Raw genomic sequence first — 27,209 nt, 5'->3', positions numbered from 1 at the left:
ATCAAGAGCTGTTTTTTACTCATTTCTGCTGTTTTTACTCATTTAAAACATTTAAAGACAACCATGAACATGTAGGGACGATGAGGGCTGCAATTATTCACTAAATGCATGGGCTTTTTGACTTTTATATCTGATTGTGTCCAGATTTCTGGATCCAGATCACCTGAAGAGAACTGACAGATGGATTAAACCATTTATAAGATAAATTACAGCTTCTGTTACTGCCTACAACAGGCCAAAAAAAAAGTGCTGAAGACTTTTTAAAACGTTTGTAGGCCTTAAGGGAGCTGGACTGACACAGTGATGTATTGTTCCTGTTACTGAAGTGAAGTGAACGCCACACTTTTTTCGTTAAAGTACACTCATCTCAGCTTTCCTTTCTCATCATAAACAAAAGCTCAGGATCACATTTCCCACTTTTTTTTAAACACGTCAGTTTTCATTTGAATGTTTCTACACTGAGACAAAAGCGGGGACGGCGTCAGTCACTTTTCCCCCGTCACTCACGTCACTGCTGCTGCTCACCTATATGTCCTCTTCTCCCTGGCAAGACCATAACATTTACAAGCAGGTGTTGAATCTGTGAGAAACTTCGACTGAGCGCAGATGGCAGGAAATACCAGTGAAATGACAGTGGCTCCGTCCAAACCACAAGACAGTGTGTGTGAGCAGAGCGCGTGAACCAGATAGAGCCGGCGGCCAGAACCAGCAGCAGCAGCAGCAGCAGCAGCCGCCTATAGGCTCGACTTGGACCGGACCGGCCTGCCAGCGTGTTGAAATAGGAGCAGCTCCACTCCACGTCTGTTAAAGCTCTTCACCGATGGACGATGGAGTCTGGTGTGGTGGGTATACTGACTGACTGACTCCAACGTGTCTTTCCAAACAAATTTTGGGTGGTATTTTGGTTTTGAGAAAAAAAAAAAAAAACCTTGTGAAAATAGATTATGTTTTACATGTCGTGGTTTTTATAGCCTGTGTTTAGTGACTCATGAGTATTTTAGCCAATAGATTAGTCAAGACTATATCAACCAGCCACTTTCCAGCTCTTCGCGCTCGTACCCGTATGATGTCATGGGAAAATGAATTCGCAAAACAAGCAGACAGGCGTCGTAGTGAGGGGAGTAATCAAGCTAAATAAACACGGCCACAGTACGAGTCCTCAACAAGCCTGGCATTTAACGTCAGACATTTAAAAAATATTATGTTATTAGCATGCTAATACCATAATTAAGTCTTCCTGTTGGCCAAACAAATAGTTTACTGACTGTTTTATTAAGAACACAGATCCTGTGGGTGGATCAAATCCAACCTCTGGCCCAATTAACATCAACAAACATCAATAAATGAAAAAGAAAACACTTATTTTCCAAGATAAACACAGTCCATATTCAATTTATTTTTATTTTATTGCATTCTTCTAAGTATATCATTAAATCTACATCACTATGAGTGTATTATGTCTGGTTTTGAGAGGACAATCCGGTCTGCGGACTTGATGAATTGTGGATTTGGACTTTGCACACATGGACTTCCTGGGAACGAAGCCAGCGGAGTCGGCCATCTTAGCTCTGTTCAGTTCTGCTGCAACAATAACAGCTTCGCCATGCAGCGTCCGTCCGCTAACAACTAAACAACAATAAACACGACGTCGGTAGTCAGATTTGTTTGTCCAAGATCAAAGTTTGAACATTTGGGCTCACGTCGCTCTGAGACAGCCTCACAGATCGTTGAGGGGTCGAGCTGATCGGGGATCAGATGACAGAGCGACCGGTGACTGTGAGTGTAAATCTACCTGCAGTTATCACAGAGGCAGCAGCGGGGAGGCTGAGGAGGATGTGTTAAGGAGATCAGTGAGTAGCAGTTTCCACAGACACACACTGACACTATGGGAGGAATAAAGATTAAGTATGTAACTTTGGACAGAGGAGCGTTTTTTAACCTTTTCAACATCTGGGATACAATGTCACTTAAACGCATCTCCAGACGTGAGTGGTTTAACTTTTGAGCACTCGGGTTTCAGATCATCTCCAATGTCTCTCGGACGCATTTTTACACTTAGATTTGATCAGATTTGGATAAAAGTGTAAATGTTCTCAGCTGCTGGTCCTGTATCAGATACCGAGGCTGTCACTCTAAACCTCAGCCGTTTGTGTGCAGCATCAAATGTGAAAATATGTAGATGTCAGACTCTTTCTCTCTCTCCTCGGAAATGTTCCTAGTGGTGAACTTGGATGTTGAATGCACATAAAGTGACACATAAAGTTGTGCAAATAATATAAAAAAGAGAGAAGCTCATTTTCTCACCTCTGCACAACTGACCAAACACGGTGTGAACTAAGCGTCGTTCCGGTCAACACTCACCACAGATCTGACCTGAGAACAGCAGCGCAGAGGGAGCTGGTTTCCAAAGCGACAGGTTGTTGTTTTTGCATCGTGGTCTATTGTTTCTACACTCACTTTGTTTTTTATGTCGTTTTCTTAACACGGGTTCGGTTGTGGTGTTTTTTTTTTTTTTGGGTGTGTTTTTATGTCTACTCTATGTGTGTTTTTAACAGCTGCCCGGGGACAAATAAAGTTTCCTGAATTGAATTCCAGCGTGCACTACTGAAGAGGGATCCTGGCAGCTTTATAGTGTAAAGAGAGCTACACTTCAACCGCTTTTCAAGTTGAGGTTTAATGACGATCTGACAAAAAACAGCTTCACCGACGTGAGCGATAAAAGCTTAATATATCACATTATAAAGACTTTATCACTGATAATGTGTCTCCTTGTTGGTGTAGTTTTTATTTGTAAAAAGGCAAACGGAGGAGGATGCATATGAAGAGAAACGGGGTCCACGGGGGCTGCAGATGTGCAGGGCCCAGACTTCTGAGCCAAACCACTGATAAAAAAAAACCAAAAAAACAATAGCTTTCTCCACAGGACTGTGAAATTTCTGGAATCAAATTGCAAATACATTTGGGACGGGAGGGGAGCGAAGCAAGCCAAGAGAAGTACAGTAAGACAGAAAAGAGAGAAGCTTATTAGAAGATTAGTCGGGACTGTAAACACGCTCTCTGTCCATGTTATGATCCTAACTGTACAACATGCGTCGATGCCAGAACAACATGATCACTGAAGAGAACATCTCACGTTCTACACGTCTCCCTGTGTTTCCAGTTTGGCCTCCGAAACTATGTGAAACCCCTCTTCTTCTTTTTTTTAAAGAATTTTGAACCTGAGACTTTGAAATGTAAATTCGTTTCCCTCCGGGAGCAGAAGAAACGAGCGAGGCCTCTGTGTGTACCGTGTCTGCTGCGCCGATCCTGCGAAACATCATTAATCTTGACAGATCTTTTCAATTTAACAGCTATATTTGTTATGCTTGTATGTTAGTCTTAGGTGACTCCCAGTAATAATATTTAAACTTTACAGCAACAACTCCCGCTCTGCATCGTCTGGTCCTCTCTTTAGTGTACGCCTCCCAAGACAAACTAATGCACAAGCAGTACATGTTGTTGCTACTGGCTGTGGCCTCAGGCCCTGTGAGAAATATACTTTTAATTTTGCATATTCTCGTTTTTCTCCTTCAGACAATTCCTCTTTGTCGTTGGGCTTATTTAGCAACATGTATGCTGCAATATCGCTGCTGTATTGATTTAATCAAACTCTGCTGCTGCTGCTGCTGCAACTCCAGCCTCCCACTGAGGACCTCATAGTGGACCTCAAAACTAATTAACTTTATTGTGTTATCCTTTATAAAAGCCTTGTGTCTTCATTTCCAAATCATAAACTTTTAAAAGAAGAAAAAAAAAGAAGAAAAAAACTGTTTTATGAGGTTGGATTCAACTGTGTCAAGAGGTTGTTCTAACCTTTTTTTAAGGTGCACTCATCAGTTTTTATGTGATAAACAGATGAAATAACTGTGAGGTGAAAGGTCGCTTGTAGCGATAAACCAGCGGTAAGGGATAAAGAGCTCTGAAGGTCATTTTGGTTTGTTTTGGATCATTGTTTTTGGTTTAATTATCTGGTTTCCAGGGGAAAAAAGATCTAAAAAGTCGAATTTGTGCAAATCTTTCCTGACATCATCTGTGGATATTAGGTTTATGGGGTGTAATTGATAAATTCCTAATACTTTATTGGGTTTTTGTAACTTTTGGCTTTTCAGTTCAGTAGATGGATCTAATCTATGACCACTCATATTTTCTGACAGAGACAGATTCATAAACTGCTGCACCTCTGGACCGGACGTCCATCCATATACAGAGACAAACAACTTCACACACTCACATTAACACCTATGGGCAATTTAGAGTCACCAATCGACCTGGTGTGCATGTCTTTGGACTGTGGGAGGAAGCTGAAGAACCTGGAGAGAACCCACACAGGAATATAGAGAACACAGCACCACCAAGCATTAAAGGGATAGTTTAACATTTTGGCAATTTGGCCCATTGCCATAATCCCTATATATATTTAATTTTCGTGAGCTGCTCAGAGCTACGCTACAGACCACCACGCTATGAGATGATAACAGCACGTTACGAGACAGAGTTGTTTTAGAGGTAAATACAGAGACTGCTTGATGAAAAACTGCCCCAGATGGGAACGTGCATCAGTGGTTTTGCATGAATTTACCTCTAAAACAACTCTGTGTGGTAACGTTGTGTTATTATCTCATAGCGTGGTGAATGTGCAGGTCACAACTTGTCCACCAGAGCGTTTTGGAGTTGTTGGATTGTGTATTTGATGAGTTTGATGAGGGAAACCAAGAAATCCCATCAGCCGCCATATAGCGTAGCTCTGAGCAGCTCTCGGCTCTAAAAATAGCTTGCACCGACAATTAAAGGTAACGAACCTACTGCTATGACTATAGAGATTATGGCAATAGACCAATTTGCCAAAATGTTGAACTATCCCTTTCAGCATTAGTGTCTCTTCACTTGGACGAGCAGCTACAACATACAGAGCTCTGTAGGTACAACACTCACAGTCTGAGTGTTAGTCAATGGACATTTGTCACCTGTATTGGTCACCACATCGGAAGAGGAGGGGCCATCAATTTATGTTCAAACTTGTCGAAATTCTGGTGTCTCTATTCAGTAATGCAGTTTCAAATGTTGGTCAGCCACTAATAAATACACAGGGCTTCACATTTTCTAATAAGTTATTCTTTGTTTGTATTAAACTACATTTATGAGCCATCACATGGACTTTTACACACATTTCTCTCTCCCCACATTTCCTCTTCTTCCTATTCTCTCCCATGTACACTATAAACATAAAAGATGAAATGCTCCTATAAAGGGATTAACTTAAAAGGTTATTCTGAATTACTCACTGCTGTAAACTAAACTGCTCAGCACCGCGAGCACAAAGTATAGTGATTGTAAACGCCACCTGGGTCACCATTAATCTTCTCTATATGGGCTGTACCTTCACTTTCCATTCAAACATTCGCCTGCGAATAGTTAAAATACTGGACTTTTAACGCACACACTGCGGTCGACATAAGGAGATGATCACTATCAAAAACAGAATCAATGCATCATTCAACCAAATAGGAAGAAGAAGGAGCGTTCGTTGCCTGCAGCTAAATATGGATCAAAATCTAAACCAAACAGGCTAAAAACACACACACACACACACACACACACACACATGCACGCACACACTTTAATACATTTGTTTTCCATTCATGTTCTGTGAGATGTGAGAATAACCCGAAGCGAGAATCTGGAGTTTATAATCATCATGTAGAGATAAAGTGCCCTCAATGTATTAACTGGAACTTTTATAATCCCTCTAATTCACTGGACTGCGCTGAGAAGAAAAGTTCTGGGAGTTGTAATAATTTCCCAAGTAAACATGATTTAAAAAGACATTGGCCTGCAGTTAATACACACCAGAAACAATGTTGAAACAGTTACCTCCAATACTCTTAGCGGGTCGTATTACCCAGCTGTGTCACCCTTGGGTGTTGCAAAAGAGCACGCACCTCTGGCCAGGAATAACATTTCTGAACCAAACCAAAATGAGCTCTGCTTGTAGGGCAATCACTGCTAATGTCCGTGAAAGGCATGCAGGGAGCGGGCGGCCGAGAAAAACACGTGACGATGAACCATTTCATCAGCATGCTATGAACACAGGCACGGCTGTCATTAAACAACGCTTCAAACCAGCAACAGATCGGATGTGACAAATTCAGACTGCGGGCTGTTTTTTTTTAGAGACATGGTAACAAATATTTATGTAAGAGAAAGTAAATTTGTTTCTTGCCTAACACTAATAAGTCCCATATGATCAGAGTTTCTCAGCGACTCTCTGAACTCTTAATTAAATACATGAGGTCATCTTTGCTCTATGTAATGTAAACATGAGTATTAGGGAGGCATTAGCTTCAACTATGACTTTAAATGACTTCTAGTGGCCACTGCTGGGAACTGCAGTGATGAGTAATTTCCATTCAAATGCAAATTTCAGAAAGAAGTTGATTACTACTATAGTACCACTAGACTACTATATTGTGCTACGATAAGTGATGACTGTCTGATGAGGATGAGGATGAGGTTGATGCAGATTTTTTTAATTAACTCTCAGAAGGAATAAGTGAATACGCAGAAAAAATGTTTAACTACTAGACAGAAATAAAGATGAAGCATTCATATTTGTATCGGGCATGTGTAATATTTCATTGAAATGCCACAAGCTGTACGCTTTTCCATATGAATATTTATTGGTATGGCAACCATCATGATGGTCAGATTTAGGCACTACAAGTTGGTTAAGGTTAAAGGGATAGTTCAACATTTTGGCAAATTGACCTATTGCCATAATCCCTATAGTCATAGCATTAGGTTCGTTACCTTTAATTGTCAGTGCAAGCTATTTTTAGAATGGCGGAGCAGAGCCGTGAGCTGCTCAGAGCTACGCTACGGAGGCTAATGGGATTCCTAGGTTTCCCTCATCAGACTCATCAAATACACAATCCAACAACTCCACAACGCTCTGGTGGACAAGTTGTGACCTGCACATTCACCACGCTATGAGATAATAACACAACGTTACCAGACAGAGTTGTTTTAGAGGGAAATTCATGCAAAACCTCTGATGCGCGTTCCCGTCGGTGGCAGTTTTTCATCATCTCTGCATTTACCTCTAAAACAAGAGCAAAACCGGCTTACGTTTTTGACCTTTGGCAAACGGTGGATACCAGAGCAGGTAGACTACTAGACTTTTCCAAACTGTTACATCCTATGAAACTGACTTTGCTAATGAAGCCCAAGAGATGTGCCCCCTCCCCTCAAAGCCCCCAAAAGAAAAGAAGATGCCTTTGTACATTTCAATCTAAGGTCTATAATGAACTTCGCTCAAATAAGTTTTGAAAATGTCTTGACCCTGAGGATAAAATGTCATGTGACACATGACGACCTCAACTCAAGGGCCACTTACTCACTTTTCAGATCAGGTTTGTCTTGTCAGCTGCTGTTTCTAATGCTACAGTAGAGATGAACTGTCACTTTGTCATCTTTTAACTTCTTAATGCTGACAGGAGGTCAAGACCTGATGAGGACCATGTGAGACGACTAAAAAACTGCAGAATTAAGTGGACCTTGAGTTGTCAGCGAGCCCTGTGAAGAATTAACTACCCTGCCTTTCCCTGCATGGCACCGTGGCCTCATTTCACCCCCATGTTTTCTCTGTTATTTATTTCCTCAGCCACATACAGTAAATATGAGCTGTGACAAATCCGCTGTGAGACGTGACAAGTCATGTTGAGCCTCACGACTTTCATAGTTGAATCAATGGCTCCAGCTCCGGGGTTTTATACTTTCACTTTTGTAACCAAATGACATATTTTGAAACCGTTGTTTACATTTTGAAAACTCAGCGATAGAGAAAACAATCCACTCAAAAGAGAAACGCTTTTGTTATTTTCTTCCCCCTGATGTGAAATCGAGGCGGACATACACTGCCAGGGCAAACAAATATTTTAGGGCGAAACAAATCTTGGCTGTGGGGGCTGCCTCTCGCTCGTAGCGCCATGCTCCATCTGAGCACTTGAACAAACAATCTGAGCATCTGGTGAAATAATCTGTGAGTCATTGCTATTGATCAACAACCTGATCAACCTCCCAAAGGCATGTTAAGGTAATTTCGTGCTTTTACGGAACAGCACAAATCTGGTTCATTGCGAGCTTTAATAGCCACATGTATAAGATTAAATGGGGTAAATAATAAAATTAACTGCGTTTTTCGACCCTCTCTGCACACACCTCTGCGCTATGGGAACACTGGCCGATGCCTGCGAGTATAAACCCTGATTCCCCTGCACAAGCTCCATGTCAGTGATACCATGAGACTAATGATTAAAACAAGCCTCCTCATCTGTTTGACTCTCAGAAAGCCAGATTTCCACCCCCTGCGCAGCACTTTTCATTCCAGCTACATTACATAAATCAGTGCACTGCAGAGGAGTGGAAAGGAAGAGTCCCATAAGTAATAAGAGGGGGGAAAAAAATATCACAGGGAACCATTTGGGTAAGAGTTCACTGCACTATATAGCAGCATGTCTATTAATTGCCTTCCTCAAATCCTTGTTGCACAATAAAAACAAGTTATTGTGTAATCTAAGATACTGAGGTAAAAATTAGAGCTGATAATAGCATTTCATAGCCGAACAAAAGGTGGAAGCTTGTCCAAGTGTTTTTTATTCTGTCCGGGGAGTGTGGATTTTTTTTTTTTTTCCATCCTCATGTATCATAAACTCCTGACATGTTTAGTGTTCAAAGTCATTATCTTCCATCCAGAAAACAATGGCTCATGTCACAGATTGAGTCATTTTGAGACACTTTTCCAGCACTAACACTGATGCATTATATCATCATCATCATCATCTACAGGGAAAAGCCAAAAAGTAAAAAAAAAAAAAAGCCATTTCAGCAGATCCAGTGCTGATCAAAGCAATTAATAAGTCCATTAAATAATAACGAAGACGGCTGCTGCGATATGAAACACAACATAAATCACATGCTCACACAAAAATCATCGCCTCCACGGCTCTTTTTTTTTTTTTTAAACACATGACAAACACACGCAGTAGTAGTTAAGTTAACGTGGAGCTGCTGCTGCTGCTGCTCTTACCGTGTCGCGTCCACGCTCAGTTCACTTCACTTCACTTCACCGCTGCTGCTGCTTGTTGGTAGGTCTTTGCCTCGCGCTGACTGTCTCCGCACCGCGAGCTCACTGGCTGCATCTGCTTTGCTGCACGCGCGCGCACGCAGGAATACGCACGGAAGCACGCACGCACGCACGCACACACACTTTCCCCCCCTCCTTATTATTATTAAACAGGAGATGGGGTTGCAGCCAATTGACAGTGTCCACTCAGTGTAGGTGACTTAACGGTGCTTTTTTATAAGTGTAACACACGCTGTTTCTTTTTCTTTTTTTTAGTGAGGGGTGGGTTCAGTCAAATCTGGACCACTTTTTTTTTTTTTTTTTTGGCAAATAACCTGCAGCACTAACACATATTCACTCATGTGTTTGTGATAAATGATGCAGCTTTCCTTAGTGTACAGCTCTGAGGAAACCTGGTTTAAAAAGCTGTAGGCTGCGTGAAAAGGTGCAGATACACAGGAGCATCGTTATTAATGTTCATATCATGATGCATGATGAGAACATGTGATCTCAGTGGAGTGGTTTCAGTTTTTCTAAAAACTGCTGATCTGTTGGGAAAAAAAAAATTATTATTGTTTTTCAAACCTGACTTGTTTTAGTTTATATTGAGTTGACTTGTTTTTATTCAATAACTTCACTTGTGACAGAAAACACTGAGCACATGTTGAGCACTGTGAGGCTGCCTGCGACCGACCGTACCGTTCGACTGTTCAGGATGAAATCATTTTCTCCCTGGAGCCAAAGATGCTAATATTACTCAGAGTTAAAAACACAAAGATGTTGAATTCACTATCACAGAATTCACAGAGAGGTTTTTTGGACATGTTTGAAATGTTTTCATCAAAATTCTTGTCAATTTATATTTTGCCAATCAACTAATCAACCAATCATTTCAGCTCCAGAGTACTGGATATTAGGGAATAGGCTATAATAAAACAGCCTTGTTGCAGGCTACAGTGGAGGTCCAGAGGTCGCCTCATTTCCCCGTGGAGGAGGTTCATCCAACTCTGGCTGCATCTACTACATTTATTTGACAGTCACCTTGGAGATTATGATGTAACATGTATATTATAACATACTAAGCAGTTTCTGTTTATTAAACTACTCAGCAGTTTCAGCTCCGGCAGCAGCAGCCAACATTGAAAGAACAGCAATGTAACTGCATTAATTATAATCTAAGCAACATGTAATAAGATTTTTTACTTAATTACTATAACATTTTGATTGCAAACAATAGTGCCACTTTTTCAAGAAACATATCACCTACCTCTTCTAACAGTTATATCAAGTTAAAGTGACTTTACACTTGACGGTGCAATCAAGAGTTAAGATTCATCAACAGTTAGATTATAACTTTTATTATGGTGAGGTTGAGGTTAGGCTGAATAAAGGTGCCACTGTTATAGGGGGTAAGGTAACAGATGTGTATGAATATGTACTGTACACCTGCTTTGTGGTACTTCTATCACTAGTATTTATAATGTTTCCTATGATTATTTGAGCTGACCTTTGTGATGTTTATTGATCTGTTTGTACGTTTCAGCATTTTTGATTTCCTATTGTTTCACAGTAAAAAGCTGAAACAGTTTCAAGTTTAAAGTGAATTTAGTCTGACTTATTTGCAGAATAAACCTCTAGGTATTAGTATCCGCTGGTGTGACATCCTCGACTTTATGAAGGATTCCCTCAAAACATATTCCAAATGGTATTTTCTACAAAAAATTTCCATTAAGGCATAAACAGTGTGTCCATTCAACTCTGTCCTATATTTATTTATTTATTTCAATCTGCCTCAAGGTGTAATTTAATGGAAGCTGGTTCACAAACAAGCCTGAGTGTGACTGATCCACATATTTTTTTTTTTACAGAGACTCGTGATGAGTTGTTAATCTTCAGTGTCAAATATTTACAGTAATTTTCTTCTCCTTCTTCTTCTTCCTCCTGTGGATACCTTTTTATTCCTTTTCCTGTGTTTTGAAGTAGACAGAGGTCACACTGTGGCACGTTCAAGTTCAAAGAGCGAGTGAGTCAGACGCTAATCAAAGGTTTAGTGGTTCACTTCATGTCCCTGCCCTGTTGAAATGTCCTTGAGCAAGACATTGAACCTACAACTGCTCTAACCCCTCTGTGTGTGTATGTGTGTGAATGTGTGAGTGTGTGCGCGTGTGTGTCAGCCAAAAATATATAAATACTGTAAAAGCCGACACTGTGTTGTAACGTTCCTATATAATAACTAACAGTGTGTTTAGGGCTTAATAGTGGGTTCACACGGGTCCACTTTTGCTTTATGGTATTTTTATTTCCAGTGGTATCCCTATAATTTTGTACTCAAGTGTGTTTGCGGTGCTCAGTATCGACCTTTTACTGACCATGTTCTGGCTTCTGGTCTGAAAAATTTCCTACGGTATCTCAGTGCAATTTATACAGGGGCAAAAAAAAAAAATTATGCTAAATATTACCCTCTCATCATCACTGTGCACTGTGCATGTCCTTTTGCACGTTTTGCACAGAATTGCATTAAAAACTTGGACGCGCCGCGTGACAGCCTGTCAAACCTCCGGCCGTATAAGTCGCATTGTTGAGATGGAGAGAAGTACACAAACAAGCAAGAAGAGGCTTTCATCTGTGTATCTGAGAGTCAGAGTTATAGTTCTGATTCCTGAGATGATGCAAAGAGTTGTAAACAAGTCCTCTGGGACGCTGCTCCGAAAAAACGAAACCAGATGGGCGAAAACAATTCACAAAAGAACATATTCTCCATGAAAAATTGTCGAGCGGTTTCATCTCCTAACTCGATGCAGAAAACAGCTGGATTTGGTCTCCTTCAGTTGCCATCGCGTCTCTCTCTCTCTCCCTCCCTCCTCAGGTGCAGTTAAGTTATTCACAAATATTAAAAGCATTTTTCAACACAGACGTTCAGACTTGTCAACGGAGGGAAAAGCACAGTTGTTACTAATAACATTAACAATGGCTTTGTTCTGTTCAAGTGTCTCCAATCAGGGAGGATGGTGTCACAACAACACCAGGGTCCTGCAGCTAGAAGCAATTCAGCTGTCATTAACTTTATTAGTTACACCTGTGCTTTTCCCACTGTGACATGTTGACATGTCAGTGGTGAAGAAAAATAAAAGGCCTTTGGTGCAGCAGGAGATAAACTCAGATAAACCCCAAACATCACGATGCGAAGGAGAGAATAAAGTGATGATGACATGCATGTGTTTTTCAAGATGAATCTTCTTTTTTTAATCATTATTATTAATGTTTTGGCTGATATGGATTTGCAGACTTTATCAAAACACAGTGGTTTACTGTAAAGCCACGGCTCGGCTGCATCAAATATACAGCTGGAGGGGTCATGATATTATCATCAAGAAAAGGAGAAATAATACATATATATATATATATATATATATGTCAGACATGTTTAAAATGGTAGACCTATAAAGATTAGTCTGTCAAAGAAAAGTACTGGGCAACTTTTTTTGATTTGCAGGTTTCAGCTATCAAATGAGAGGATTTGGGATTGTTGCATTTTGAAGATTTTGACATTTTATGGACAAAACAATAAAATGAAAGAATAATCATCAGATTAATCAATAGTGAAAACAGGACTAGTGGCTGCAGCCCCGTTGAATCTTTTAAAACTGTTCAAATAAAACACAATGAGGTCATGATCAGATATTGCTGCATTTGAAAGCAGGAACTTCTAACAGGAAACACACAGGTGCAATAATAAGATGGATGAACGACATGGATGAATGCTGGCTCGCTCCTGTAGCTTTCCCATCACTTCATGAAACTAAGCCGTCACTACAGCTACGTTGTGCTTTTCCTCATATGACAAGTCAAAATGTCTGCCATGAAAACACTGCTGCACCTGCACACTAGATGTCCTCAGTGAGTTACTCCTCTGGAGTTACCTGTTGACCTACCTGTTGCTTATTTGGTTATTTATTTCCTATGTAGAGGATAATTGTATCGATGCATTTTGGAAATTAAAGAAAATCATGTTGCAAATTTCTGAAATGTAGGCCAATAAACATTGGTGTTTATTAAAACAGGCCCCACAGAGGTGTGGGTTTGACTCCTCTGTCTATGTGATTACAGTATGTGCAGCATTTCATTTTCACCTGTCAGTTTAACCTCTATGGCAAAAGACACACTTAATCCATACAATGTTTATATATATATATGTGTGTGTGTTAAGCCTTTACTCATCTGTGTCCAACTGTTCAACCTCTAACTAAAGGTCAAGGAGGACAAGAACACACAGGTGCAGGAATAATACACTTTGCACTAACGTAGGTGCAACCATCTACATCCATGCATCAATCTCAGTGGACCTCAGCAGCAATGCATTATGGTCCTTCATCTAAATAAAGCTGGACTGTAAAAATGTTTAACCCCACTACAGTTATGAACAGTTTCCTGTGAGGCATTTTCAACTCTCCATTCATTGATTTTTATAACAACACTACCCTCTCCTGACTGAAGACGGTAACACAGCAGTGGTCTGACACTTCATGTCCAAATGCAGTAATATTTACATGTGTCTTGAAGACAAGTTGACACTAAATAATTGTTAATATAGCACTGTCTGCCGACATCACGGCGAGGAAACGAGACCCGAAACAGAGAAAAATCTCAGCAAATTTCAGGTCATACAAGCAAAGGGGAAACTATAGTGTCACAGTGACAGTTACTTTGCCACAAATGACTCATGCTTTAACAACTGCATGGTGTGTGGACCTATTGATAAAAGCTCTGCACTTTCACTCTTGTTTACTCTCTGTGTCCATTGATAATATATCTGAAGCAGCATAAATAGGTTGGCACATCACGCCCCTTTTGTTGAGGCAGGTGCATGTGAAATAGCATTTGTAAACAAGCTTGTTATCGTTTTTCTTTTGTGCATGTCAAAACCTCAAAGAGATATTCTACAAATGTCAGAGTAAGTCTCTGGCAAATGGTTTTTATTGGCGTAATGTTTTTATATGTAATAATCTTAAAGCAGAAGTAAGTGGTCCGGTCGTTTTCGCTAATGCTGCGTTCCAGGCAGGCTTTTGAAACCGTAAATTACAGCTTCAAGTCACAACTTACGACTTTGTAGCGTTCCAGGCAACCCACTCGTGTTTTTCCGACCTGTTTTACCGGTGAAAGTCACTATAACGACCACTCGTAACTTCTGACCCGTGAACTCGTACCAGATCAAACTGGTGCGACTTCACGGTCGGAAAAATACGAGTTTCCTTGAACACACCATAACAGTCCTCGTCCCTACGTCGCCACATTCACGGCGTCCCTTGGCTGCACACACAGCCCTGCATGCCGTTCTCTCTCCTCATTGGATAAAAACTGTAGGATACGATAAATGTTTTCTCCTGGGCTCAGAGCAGAGCAGAGTGACTGACAGACCCGTGTTTCAGTCCAAACACTCTATGTAAGTGATTGCTGTCGGAAGATATAACTATTTAAGCAGATAACAGCGGCACGGCCGTTTCGGCTAATGCTGTGTTCAAGGCAGGCTTTTGAAACCGTAAGTTACAGCTTCAAGTCACAACTACGACTTGGTAGCGTTCCAGGTAACCCGTAGCTCGTGTTTTTACCGTCCTGTTGTCTGTGAAAGTTCCCTATAACGGCCACTCGTAACTTCCGACCCGTGAACTCGTACCAGATCGAACTGGTATGACTTCACAGGAAGGAAAAACACAAAGTACGAGTTTCCTTGAACGCACCATGAGTTAGCAGCCCCCGCCCTTGTCAGGCATCAATTGGTCCTCGTGCTACGTCACCACATTCACGCGCATCCCTTGGCTGCACACACAGCCCTTCATGCCGTTCTCTCCCCTCATTGGATAACACTTGTATCCCACAAGGAAAATTTTCTCCTCGGGTTACAGCAGAGCAGAGTGACGGAGAGACTCGTGTTTAGGCTGAAATACTTCATGTAAGTGATTGCTGACGGAAAATAGGACTATTTAGGACTTATATTAACAAAAACATTCCACTGATATCTGCTTTAAGACTTATATTAACACAAATATATCACTTACTTCTGCTTTAATTAAAGTAGTGGAATAAAACTACAAAATTTCCCTCAAGGTTTTTGTGCAGAAGAAATATAAAATGGGATTAAAAAAGAAAATAGATGTAGTGCGCTTAGTACTTACAGCGATGTCTCCTGCTTCACTGAAGCTTTTAGTGCTGACTTCTGAGTCGCTTTGGACACAAGCATCTGTTAAAGGGATAAAAATAAAAGTAAAAACTACCACAAATTTAGTACATGTATAATGGTTTTATTGATGCTTTTCTAATGTCTTTATGTTTAGTATGTAAATCTTAATTAAAGTAACTAAAGCCGTGGAATAAAACTACAAAAGTTCCCTCAAAGTTTTTGTGCAGAAGAAACATAAAATGGGATAAATAAATAAAACAAGTAGCACATATGATGCTCTTTTTTTTTTTTTTTTTATCTTACCTGGTAAGGTGTCCTTCCATTTCTTCAACAGATGTAGTGCTTATACACCAATGCTTCCTTGTCCCTGACTGCTAAATCGCTTTAAAACACAAGTTTCTGCAAAAGGAGTAAAAAATCAAATCAAATCAAATAAATAAAAGTACAAGTAGCCTACCACAAATTTGTGCTTCAGTGCATAACTTGAGTACATGTACTTCGTAAGAAGAGGCCACTGGTTTTATTGAGCCTATTTTGTAAGTAACTAAAGCAGTGGGGGAAAAAACTACAAAAAAGTCCCTCAAAGTTTTTGTGCAGAGGAAAATGAAAAGTGGCTTTTTGTGCTTCTTTACCTGGTGTCCTACTTACACCAATGTCTTCCGTCGCTTTGGACACAAGCGTCTGCTAAAGGGGTAAAAAATAAAATAATAAAAAAAAGTACTTGTACTTCAGTGCGTTACATGTACTTCGTTACTCTCAAACAAAGACAAACACAAATCAAAGCCCCAAATCTCAGGGGGCTTTTTGGAGGCAGGGCAGAGTCTGACTGTTTTTTTCAAAGACAACGGGTGAGTGCGCTTTATGCAACAGGGCACGCCGCTGTCGGCCATGTTCCTTATATAACATACTTTAGTCGGCTAATCCCCGCCCCCTCGGACCGCTCCGCGTCACCAAATCGAGCGTCTCCGTCCGTTACTGCGCCATCGCCGGTTAGCGCTGCGTTAGCTCGGTGGCTAGAAGAAAGCTAGCTCGCTGCTGCTTGAGGGGGGCGAACCGCTGCTGCTGCTGCGAAAGGACGACCTAAGTAACGATTTGAAAGATTTTACCGAAAGCAAGACATTTTACTCGTAAAGGTCGTGGTGAGTATTTTGATCCCAGACATTTTTTCATTTTTCCCTTCCTTTTTCTTTTCTTTTTGGAATTTTTTTTTTTTTTCCAACGATGTTTTTTTTTTTCGCTATTTTGCAAGTGGACAGATCGTAATGTGCTGGCTAGCGAGGTAGCTAGCTTAGCTAACTCGGAGACCTTCGTCCTCCTCAAAAACACGAAAGCTGCTTGTGGTTTTTCTTTTTTTTTCTTTTTAGAAAAACACGACGCTTTGCTACGGGTTCATCCCCTTTTTTAGCTTTATTTTTGTAGCGGTTATTGTGAAGACTTTTCCTTTGATGGGACTGATTTGTTTTTTTGGCCAAACCCACCAGCTGCTACCTAGCTAACGGTCTCCTTTTGGTTTAATAGCCGCAGCATTGATCCTGATCCTGATCCATTATTGATTGCAGATTATCGACTACACAGTTATCAGAGTTTTGCAGGTTTTGGTTTTTGCAAGCAGAAGAACTGGTCTGAATGCTGTGTAATTTTTTTTTTTTCATTGCTTTTCTAATGGTGGTCGGCTAACGTTAGCCATGCTAGCCGGCTTTGAGCCCCAAGGCTAGCGCAGGCCCTGTGTTTCACATTGAAGCCTGGTGGTGGCGCTGTCGTGGTCCAGGCGGGTGTGTTGTCGATGGTTTTTAGGTAATTTTTCATAATCCCCAGACTTTGCTTTTCCGGCGCACTCTGCACAGTCAGCTTGTCTGTTTTTTTTAATGTGGAGTAGATTTTTTCCGTGCTTTTGTTTTTTGTTTTTGTTTTTCTTCCGTGACGGAGAGGGATTTTTCTGCTTTTGCAAGCTTTGGACTGCCAGTGGCTTCAGTTTTGTTACATAACATTAAAAAATACACATATAAACAATTAAACATGTGTTTATCTGAAAGAGTATGATGGCTGTTTATGTGTATCCAAACCAAACCAACCCACGCCCTCACATTTCACTCGTTAGGCCTCAGTTACCACCCATAAGCACCATGTTGTCTCTCTCCCTCCCTTTCTCTCTCTGTCGAAGCCAATGAATGAATGAATAAAAATGTGTGGAAACGAATAAGAAACCATCACTGGAGAACCACTCACAGGAGCAGGTGTTTAAAGTTTAAATGACCTCCACAGACGGATATTAAAAGTTTGCACTGGCCCTTTTTTTTGTCTTGCTGCTGTAGATGGCTGCATTAGTTAAAACTAGCTGTTGAATGGGATCGTGAGCTGTTGTCCTGGAAAAGCTATTCACTTCTACGTGTACGTAAGATTAGTGCTACAGTGGATTATACATTCAGGGTCATGCTGTAGAAAGGCAAAAAACTTAAATTATTTAATCTCCCACTTATATTGAATCAATTCCTGTTAATTGATTAATCAAATAAGAATTGGTTTTATATTAAAAAAGAATGAAAGAAAATGTTGGCCTTCTCTTTCACTCTGATTCTCAGCTGTTCTTTGACCATTCAAAAAATCTCTATGAAGCTACATCCAAGTATATTTATATCACATTGCTGAGTGCTGACAGTGACGTCTATGTTTTGTTTCAACGCCCAAGGCTACAACAGTTTCCACTCATTTTAATTCACCCTCTTTCTTAACATGAAATGGTAAAACTACACTTTACTAGTATCTTACAGGATTAATAATTACCTAACTGCTAGATCCTGCATGTAGTTATTTATACTTCAGACTCTAGAGGGCAGTCAATCTTAGCCTGTTAAATATGTCACTCTGATATACGTCATTGTTTGTTTATGGTATGAAGTAACTGAGACCACATTTTAGACCATTGAGTATCGACTGGCAAAACCCCAACATGAACACTTAAAATTCCTACTCACCCAGTCATACCGGTCATGTTAACACATGTTTGATTTTCCAAATCACAGGACCGTGTCGCTGACAAGGCCACCAGACTTGTCAGTTGTAGAGCTTGTGTAGTGAGGTGTCAAAACACATTTTAGAGGTGCGGTTCAGGTTCAGGTTCAGGTTTTTAAGTATCAAGAGTCATATCTGGACCTGCTCTGCTCTCTGCTCCATTTTTATAGTTGATATGAATGTAATGGTGCTGTCTCTAGTGGGTAGAGTTATTTCTTGGTGTGGGCCATTTCAGTATTTGATCACACAGTTTATCTTTAACAGCATTAGACTGAAGTGCACTTGCATTTGGCTCAAGTTGTTGCAGGTTTTTCAAGGAAACACACACTCACACACTTTGTTTTTAGAGCTGTGACTGTATTTTTCTCGTCACTGACTCCTGCACACACACACACACTCACACACACACTCTCTCTAAACAGGTAAGACTTGGTACACGATAACCCTGCTCAGTTTGACTGAGGTGTGTTTTCTGTCGCCTCAGTATAAATCGCAAGGGGCGAAGGTGAAGGTCGAGACACCAGCCCAACCAAACTGAACCCAGGCCACAGTGTCAGACATCAGACAGACGAGTCGACAGCCCTGCACACAGACGCTATGGAGTGAGTGATGACTGTTCAGCCCCCTGTCGGCCGGGAGAGGGGGTGTTAACTGTTGATGCCACTACTGTTTTCATGTTTTCCTCTGTAGGCACTCCTTTCCCATTCACACACGCTCTCTAGGCTTCACTGACTACTCACCTCCTCCCTTGGCTTTTATTAGAGTAGTATCAACCCCCTGTCTGTCTAAGTGAGTCGCACTGGTCAGGTTTCTCCAGGAAGTCCCTAGTGAATATAGATTGGTATTTGTTGGTGCTTTTACTAATTGAGATAAATAAAACACAGCTATATTTTAATAATCATATAACTGCCTGATTATGGGCTCTTCAACAGACATGAGACTTTAAGGTTTCACCTTTGTCTCTGAACAATGACTCATCTCTCTCTTTATTTATATATTTATTTAAATTGGCAAATGGTTAATTGTTTAATGCAGAGAATAAGCGGTAGATAAATTAACTACAGCAAGTGATATTATAATGTGAGACATACATTTATTAGATTATGGACATAAATTATAGGTTTTTTTTATGAACATATGATATTTTATGGTTAAACACTAATTGATTGTCAGCTTCACTGTCATGTTTGCCAGATTATTCCCCAGAAATAAACAAACGACAACAAAAAAAACACCACGTTAAAGCACCAACAGACTTTTAGTTACTGGATATTGAATTACTAAATGGAAATGTATTTCTTGTATAACCTCTAAACCCCAAATTCATTCAACTCTAAGCAGGAGCCTCACATCACTGCTTAGAAAGATGAAAAAATAAATGAACACCTCTGACAAGCCCCAAGTCCTGATATAAGATCTTTAATATGTTGTCAAATCCTTTGAGGAGTTATCGGTGCTTTTCTATCGCTCTGTTGAGGTGAAAGATGAAATCCTGTGTCTCATGACGATCTGTAGGTTTGTAGGGTGAAACGGCCTCGAACATTTTTGAGTGCGAGTTCAAACTGTTGAAATGTAGCTCAGAGGTACATATACATTTCCTACTATTATTTATTTATTTGGTCCAGTAGTGATGTAATGAATTTAGAAGTGATGTCACCATTTCACTTTGATACCTCTCCTGTGTCTTCTACAAACTGTTCTTTTGAAATGAACCCTGTGTGAAACTGAAGGACGTTGAATGCACCGTTTTTATACCTTTTGTTCAGGCCGACGTCGCCAACCTCCCTTCCAGTGCAACATGCTGCCGTAGCCATGCTAGATTTCACAATTCAACAAGTAATTTAATACTTCACCTGTCACCTGAGAGCAGCACCACATTGTAAACTACTACTGTTACATGTAGACGTGTCAGGATGCAGTGGTTTATCTTTTCTTTTGTCACACACTGAAATATATATTCATTTTGGTGCCAGCTGTTTATACCTGAAACAGTGGTATGATATTTACCCATTTCTCCATCAGTGAGGATTACCTTGACACTGGAGGACATTATAAGGAAGGACCAGTTTGGAGTCAAGCCTCCTGACCTGTTATTTCCTGCAGGTTTCTCCTTAGACATCAACAACAGTTTATATTTGATGTAACTTTATTATTTTACAGGAGACCTGCTGTTCCCATTCACTGAGCCTACGGTGTGGGTTCCTCCAGATATGCTACTGAGAGGAGACATTAGTCAGTATTGCCACTAAATCTGCCCTTTTCTTTGTGTGTTTGTGTGTCTTCCTTCCAGTCGTTCTCCCACCACCTCCAGCCTGATGGCCAGCAGCAACGTCACGAACAAGACCGACCCGCGCTCCCTCAACTCCAGGGTCTTCATCGGCAACCTCAACACCCTGCTGGTCACCAAGGCGGACGTCGAGACCATCTTCTCCAAGTATGGCAAGATCGTCGGCTGCTCTGTCCACAAGGGCTACGCCTTCGTCCAGTACTCCAACGAGAGGAACGCCCGCTCTGCCGTCACCGGCGAGGACGGAAGGATGATCGTTGGACAAGTGCTCGGTGAGGATTCAACTACTAAAGAGCTTTTTTTTTTTTTACTATATAAATAATCAGGATCCCTGGTAAGAATGCAGGATAGCAGTTCCCAAACTTTTTTTTTTTAGCTGGCAACCATTAGATTTATTTTTCGATCTCCTTTCGGTAACACTTTATAATAAGTTCACACTATTAAGCATTAAATACTGAATTTATCATTTATAATACATGAATACTCATTAGCATATAGTTTATAAACACAGTTAAGTGTTTAACTCATCATTGATAAGCACTAACTGTATTTATAAACTACATACTAATGAGTATTCATGTGCTATAAATTAAGAATTCAGTATTTATTAATGCTTCATAGTGTGTAGTTATTATAAAGTGTTGACCCTCCTTTCTAACCCCTGAAGTTGTAGGGAGTACTGTGGTCTAATGTAATTTATTGCCAGTGAATGTTTCAAGGCCGTGAGTCTGAAATGTCAAGTTCTGGTTAAAAAAAAAAGAAAGAAAAAAAAGAACAAGTACTGTGCCTTGAATGGAAATGTGTCTACAAAATTTTGAATGACTGGTTAAAATCAATCAAATTTGACTTATTGAAAGATGCAGAATCTGCAAATGAACAAATATTTTTCATTAGAAAACTCGAAAAGTAAATTCTTCGAGTATCATCTGCACCAGAGGCCTTGAGTTAACACTTAATTTAATTTGACCACATTTGGTTCCATACCAGTTTTGAGGTATCACAGTTGCTCATATTGGAGGTGAATGCTGATGAATATGAAAACCAAGAGTAACATACTACTAGTATTATAGTTTCAGTCTGTGGTCCTTGGCACCCCCCCCTATAATGATAATAACTAATGATTTGTGCTCTGTCTTCTTTTCTTCCACAGACATCAACCTGGCTGGAGAACCCAAACCACACAGGTCAAAAACCACCAAACGCTCAGCTGGAGACATGTACAGGTCAGTCAGAGTCAGAATGTTTACATGACAGTTGAAAAAACCGAAATATGACCAAAATCCGTCTGTAACTGGACAACCAAAAGTGCATGTAAAAAAACACAAGTCCGACTAATACCGGACTTGTACAAATCTGACTAAAACACCCAGATTAATGCGATTGGACAGCGGTTTTCTTCTGCATGTATACGCCTCAATCTGACTGAAACTGGACAATGCATGTGCGCATGCTTTACAACAGCAGAGACAGCACACAGTGTGGCATAGAAGCTGAGCAAAAGAGGGAGGAAAAAAATGCCTGGGCTGATGTGTCAGCGCATTTCACACAGTGCAACCAGAGAGAAGATGTGTTTTTATTAAAAGAAAGAAAAGGAAGCAGAGTCATTTTTGCTCATGTAAACGCACTGACTGACAATGCAGCACTGACACCAGCACCACAGATTAAAATCAAAAAAGAAAACATTGGCCAGGTTAAAGTACCAGAAATGAAAATAAATCTCAATGTGTCCTCATGTGAGACGTCGTCTCATCATATTTTCTGTTTCCGTTTTCAGCAGCAGTTCTTCATTCGACCTTGACTACGACTTTCAAAGAGATTATTATGACAGGTGAGTGAAGTGTCAGTCACTCATCAGTTGTTATTCATTTCCTGAACTTCCTCCCGTCTTACTAGTTTGTATCTTGGTCCGGTGCCAACAGTGGTGTTAATGAAATTGAAACAATGTTATCTTGTTTTCAGAGTGACGCATTTTCTCATGCAGTGAATCATCCATGTTGTTTCTTGATTTTTTTGAAATCCGTGCTGCTTGTGTTCGATGCCAGAATGTACTCGTACCCGTCCCGTGTCCCCGCTCCCCCTCCGCCGCTGTCGAGAGCCGTGATCCCATCCAAGCGCCCCCGGGTCAGCCTCAGCGGAGGAAGCAGCCGGCGAACCAAGAGCAGCTTCTCCTCTTCCTCCAAGAGCAGCCAGAGGACTTCTTCATCCAGAGCCAGTGAGTCTGTCCCCCTGCCTCCCCTGACCTCGGATAGTATGAAGCTTTATCAATCAGGGATGCAAACAGCGCGCCGAAAAGCGAAACTCGCTTTTTTCATGACCAATTAGGTGACTTGTGTGAATCGTTCAGATCCGAAGAGTTTTTGTTTTGAGGGGGGGGGTCTCAGAGTCTCAGCTGGGGTCAGTAAAATGTTTCTCTAACAGGCTGACAGTGACAATCACGTGAAACTGAGGCGAACTCATTCATGGTCTCTGATTATATTGATAACAGCCGACCTCCAATGTAGACGCGCGACATGCGCGCTCATTAAAGCGGCGCGTATCCGCGTGCAGTCGGTGCGACGGCGACGCCGTTTTCCCCCCGTGCATGTCTGTGTATGGCGAGTGTATTGTGGAGCTGTGCGCCGCGGACATGCACGGTTCCCTACGTTGCTGTGTCAGGCAGGTGTTTCCACGGAGCTCTGCCCCGTTTCAGAGGTGAAGGAAGCCCTGAGTGGAAACGTCGCCTCCGCGATGTAGAATGTATTCAATTAAAGTGAAACTAACACATTGCAAAGGATTTTTTTTTTTAAAGCATTTTTAATATAGAAATGTTGGCCTTCTGAAAACTATGTCCATCTATATGCACCCAATACTTGGTTGGGGTTGAACTACTGGAAATTGACTTTTCCATGATATTGTAATGTAATTATTTGTTAATGGTGAGCCCCCCCCCCCACACGCCAGACAATTCCTCTCTTTTTTGGTCCTGACCCGTTTGCATCCCTGATCAATAATCCATAATCACAATGAAGGAGGACAGTAGCACAAACTGCACAGCTGAACATTTTCATTATTGTCTAAATCAGGGGTGTCAAACATGCGGCTCGGGGGCCAAAACCGGCCCAGCAGTAGGTCCATTACGGCCCTCAGGATGAATGAAGTGCGGAAAATTACATAGAAGACAGAAGAGGCATAATATTGTTGAGATTGCACATATCAATCTATCAAGAAATTTCAGGTTTTTCATAATATGTTTTGTAAAAGGACAGTTCATTAACTTAATGTACTAAAATAAAGGGAAAAATTCAAAGTTCTTTTATTTTCTGCTAGGCTATCATGCTATTATTTTACTGGTCCGGCCCACTTCAGATCAAATTGCGCTGTATGTGGCCCCTCAACTAAAACGAGTTGGACACCCCTGGTCTAAATAAAAGTAATAAAGTGGTGCAACTGTCAAAAAAAATCCTGTACAATCGTTGTTAATTGATACATTTTGAATTAAATACTCCAGAATCTGCTGCTCAGGTACTAAATTATTGTTCATCTGTGATTGATTGTTTTGACTCTTCATCCTCTGTGCAGTGAAAGTGGACGAGCTGCAGACCATCAAACGCGAACTGACTCAAATCAAAAGCAAAGTGGACGACCTGCTGGAAAGCCTGGAGCGCATGGAGAAGGACCACAGCAAGAAGTCAGGTATGGGCGGGCTGCATCTTTTACCGGTACAGGGAGTGTGTGTTTGATTGATTTATTTGCCGCCGCACCCTGTAAGGTTCAATTATCTCTAAACATGGCTCCGTTCTTGGCAGAAGCTAAGAGCCTAAAAACGGAGCCAGGGGAGGTGACCTCACCACCACACCCGAGCAACAAGAAGGACGACAGCCTGAAGAGGGACAGGGAGAGCCAGGAGATGAACGACTCGGATGAGGAGGAGGATGAAGAGGAGGGAGACCTGCTGGAGGAGGAAGAGGTGAGATGCTCCTCTCACCAATCAGTAGCTGCTGCCTGTGGCTTTTGATTTGCTTCATGTTCTTCTGGTCGATCTGAAAAACAACTGATGTGTTTTCATTTTCTAAATATCTTCGTGGCATAAGATCATTCAACATTTCTCCTGTTGAAATATCAATTAATGAACTCAAGAGATCACAGATCAGTTTCTGCAGTTCACACAAATATTCCCCAATATTAAAAGACAAGTTTCTTCCCATCTCATCCAGTATTTTCTACTCCCGTCTCTCTGTAGAGAAGAAAGAGACATAAAAATGTTAAAGAAAAGGTATTTTTTCCACCTAAATCTGAAACCATAAAAATTCTCACTCCCTGCATGTTGGTTTGAACTTTAAAAACAGAGCCATGATTTAATCTGTTAAAATGTGAATGATATATTCTGGTCAAGTTTCTTAAAAGCCCACAATAACCTACAGCATAAGAATATGCTACACACAGAAAATAATAAATATACCAACAAGGAGAGAAAACACAGTTTTAGTTGAGTTAAACCCAAGAGGCCAGCGAGTCCAGGTTAAAACTTGAAGGCAGCACATCTGATACCTGCAGAGGTTCTTTATCCGTTTAAATTTTTCAGATGAGCTTTCAGATCCAAGATCTAGAGCATTTCACTGGAATCTAATGATTTACTTTTTCTCATGGTAATGGCACGTTTAAAACTCAGGTTCAGCTCATAAACCCACTAGCTGGTTTTCCATCTAGGGCTGGGTATCGCTAATGATTTACTGAATCGATTTGATTCCGATTCACAAGGTTTCGATTCAATTTGATTTTCGATTTGATTCAATATCAATTCATTTACAGTAATTTCAGTTTTAGTGCAAATTTTGCATGGTTATTAAAGAGATTCACAGAACCAGTGCTGCAAATCATACAAGGATGGATCTCTCTTACCTGGTGCATTATTGAAAATACTAATGTTTAGGCTACATTAAAAGTTGACCCAAAAGCAGTTACATTATGCACATTTATCTAACATGAACCACTCCAGAAGTTTCACAGTGCAACTCGTCTGTAGAGTTTCATATTTAATTTCATGTTCGTATTAAATAATCTGACTAACTAACAGGAAATGCCAAACATAAAAAGATCGATCTAAGGATTTTATGAATCGATATCGGATCTTTAAAATGAAGATCGATATTAATTGGAAAATCAATTTTTTTAAACCCAGCCTTATTTCCATCAGTCTATTTTTAATGTGCATCATCGATTTGCAAACAGGAAACACAGAATATTTGTCCCCGAAACAGCTTCATCTTTAAACTGATGTTTCTGATGCAACCTGTGCAGGTGAAGAGTCAAGAGAGGGAGGATGAGGAAGAGGAGGAGGAGGAAGGAGAGCACGTGGAGGGCGACGACGACGCTGACAGTGTCAACGGCGAAGAGGACTCGTAGACTCAGACCGCACCGACGCACGCAGCGTACACACAGCTTCCAGTAGGAAGTCGGACTCTGTTTTAACACTCATATTGTAGATACAAAAGGCAAACACACACACACACACACACACACTCTCACATAACACACACACACCCAAGCATGGTGCACACACTTTGTTGTTCCATTGTCCCTAAAGCCGTTTTTGTTTTTTCTGTTTTTGTTATTTTGGCCAGTTGTCCAGTATCACTGTAACAGGAATAATTAGCTGTAGGTTTCGGTTTGTGTTTTTACTGCGTCGTTACTTGTCTTCAGGAGACGCCAGAAACATGCACTGTTGATGTTCTCAGAGACAACAGCTCGACGGACATGTCTTAACGCAAGGACGGGAAGTTCAGCTACAAAATACCCATCTTTTTAGGTTCATTGTGTTTGTTTTTTTTCTCATCAGTGGGTTTGTTTGACCTTGTGTGTCTGTAAGTTTAATGTCTGTTTTTTATACTATTCAGTTTGAGTTTAACTGTAAAGGAATAAATTGCAATAAAATATTAAAATTGGATCTGCCCTCATGTTTGATTTCCATAAAAAGGTAATTCAAGTGAAATTCTTATGTACGTTTTGGTCATTGCATAAAAAAAATTAAAATACATTGGCAAGAAAAAGTATGTGAACCCTTTGGAATTTCTTAGTTTTCTTCATTAATTAGTGATCCGATCTACGTACATGCATGTCACAAGTATAAACAAACACAATGTGCTTAACCTGATACCATGCAAACAATTATATTTAATGTCTTTATTGAATATATCCATTAAATATTCAGTGCTGGTGGAAAAAGTAAGCGAACCCTGGATTTAATAACTGGTCAAACCTCCTTTTGCAGCAATAAGCTCTTTCTGTAGCTGCTGATAGAACTGCACAACACTCAGGACGACTTTTCGACCATTCGTCCTCGGAGAACTGCTTCAGCTCAGCCATGTTATTATAGGATGTCTGGTGTGAACGGCTCTCTTGAGGTCACTCTAGCATCTGTATTGGATTCAGCTCTAAAACCACTCTGAAAGGTGGATTTTCTTTTGTGAAGCTACTCTAGATTATCTAGATAGTAGATTTACTTCAATGTTTAGCACCCAACTTCTACTGAGCTTCAGCTGGTGGACACTGGACAGCCACCCTGACGTTATCCTGTAGGAAGCCTTGATAAACTCTGGAAG

The 27,209-nt window shown here is 40.7% G+C and overlaps 2 protein-coding genes across 11 annotated transcripts in view; one reads left to right on the top strand and one right to left on the bottom strand.

The window, feature by feature from the left end:
• The window catches only part of glis1a (GLIS family zinc finger 1a), a 57,232-nt gene extending 48,022 nt beyond the window's left edge, over nucleotides 1-9,210 (bottom strand). The window contains exon 1 of the mRNA XM_085804838.1: nucleotides 9,125-9,210. The gene's annotated coding sequence lies outside the window, so the exon portion shown is untranslated. The remainder of the gene's footprint in view (nucleotides 1-9,124) is intronic.
• Nucleotides 9,211-16,398: 7,188 nt separating this feature from the next.
• LOC146970218 (heterogeneous nuclear ribonucleoprotein C-like) lies at nucleotides 16,399-26,554 on the top strand. 10 transcript variants are annotated; one of them, XM_085803721.1, is made up of 9 exons: nucleotides 16,399-16,474; nucleotides 18,829-18,946; nucleotides 20,635-20,903; nucleotides 21,782-21,815; nucleotides 22,406-22,459; nucleotides 22,674-22,843; nucleotides 24,190-24,303; nucleotides 24,420-24,577; nucleotides 25,909-26,554. In XM_085803721.1, the coding sequence occupies exons 2-9, from the start codon at nucleotides 18,942-18,944 to the stop codon at nucleotides 26,011-26,013; spliced, it is 909 nt and encodes a 302-aa protein (XP_085659847.1). In that variant the 5' UTR covers nucleotides 16,399-16,474; nucleotides 18,829-18,941; the 3' UTR covers nucleotides 26,014-26,554. The 10 variants fall into 10 exon arrangements, with proteins under 10 accessions (XP_085659847.1, XP_085659846.1, XP_085659843.1 ...); XM_085803720.1 differs by having other exon boundaries at nucleotides 24,417-24,577; XM_085803717.1 differs by having other exon boundaries at nucleotides 21,782-21,854; nucleotides 22,409-22,459.
• Nucleotides 26,555-27,209: the final 655 nt, after the last annotated feature.

This window comes from Trachurus japonicus, chromosome 17, assembly GCF_045865225.1.
Source record: "Trachurus japonicus isolate A0001 chromosome 17, Traja_1.0".
NCBI lineage: Eukaryota > Metazoa > Chordata > Actinopteri > Carangiformes > Carangidae > Trachurus > Trachurus japonicus.
The sequence above is the reverse complement of the archived record's forward strand: the minus strand, read 5'-3'. Positions and strand labels throughout refer to the sequence as shown.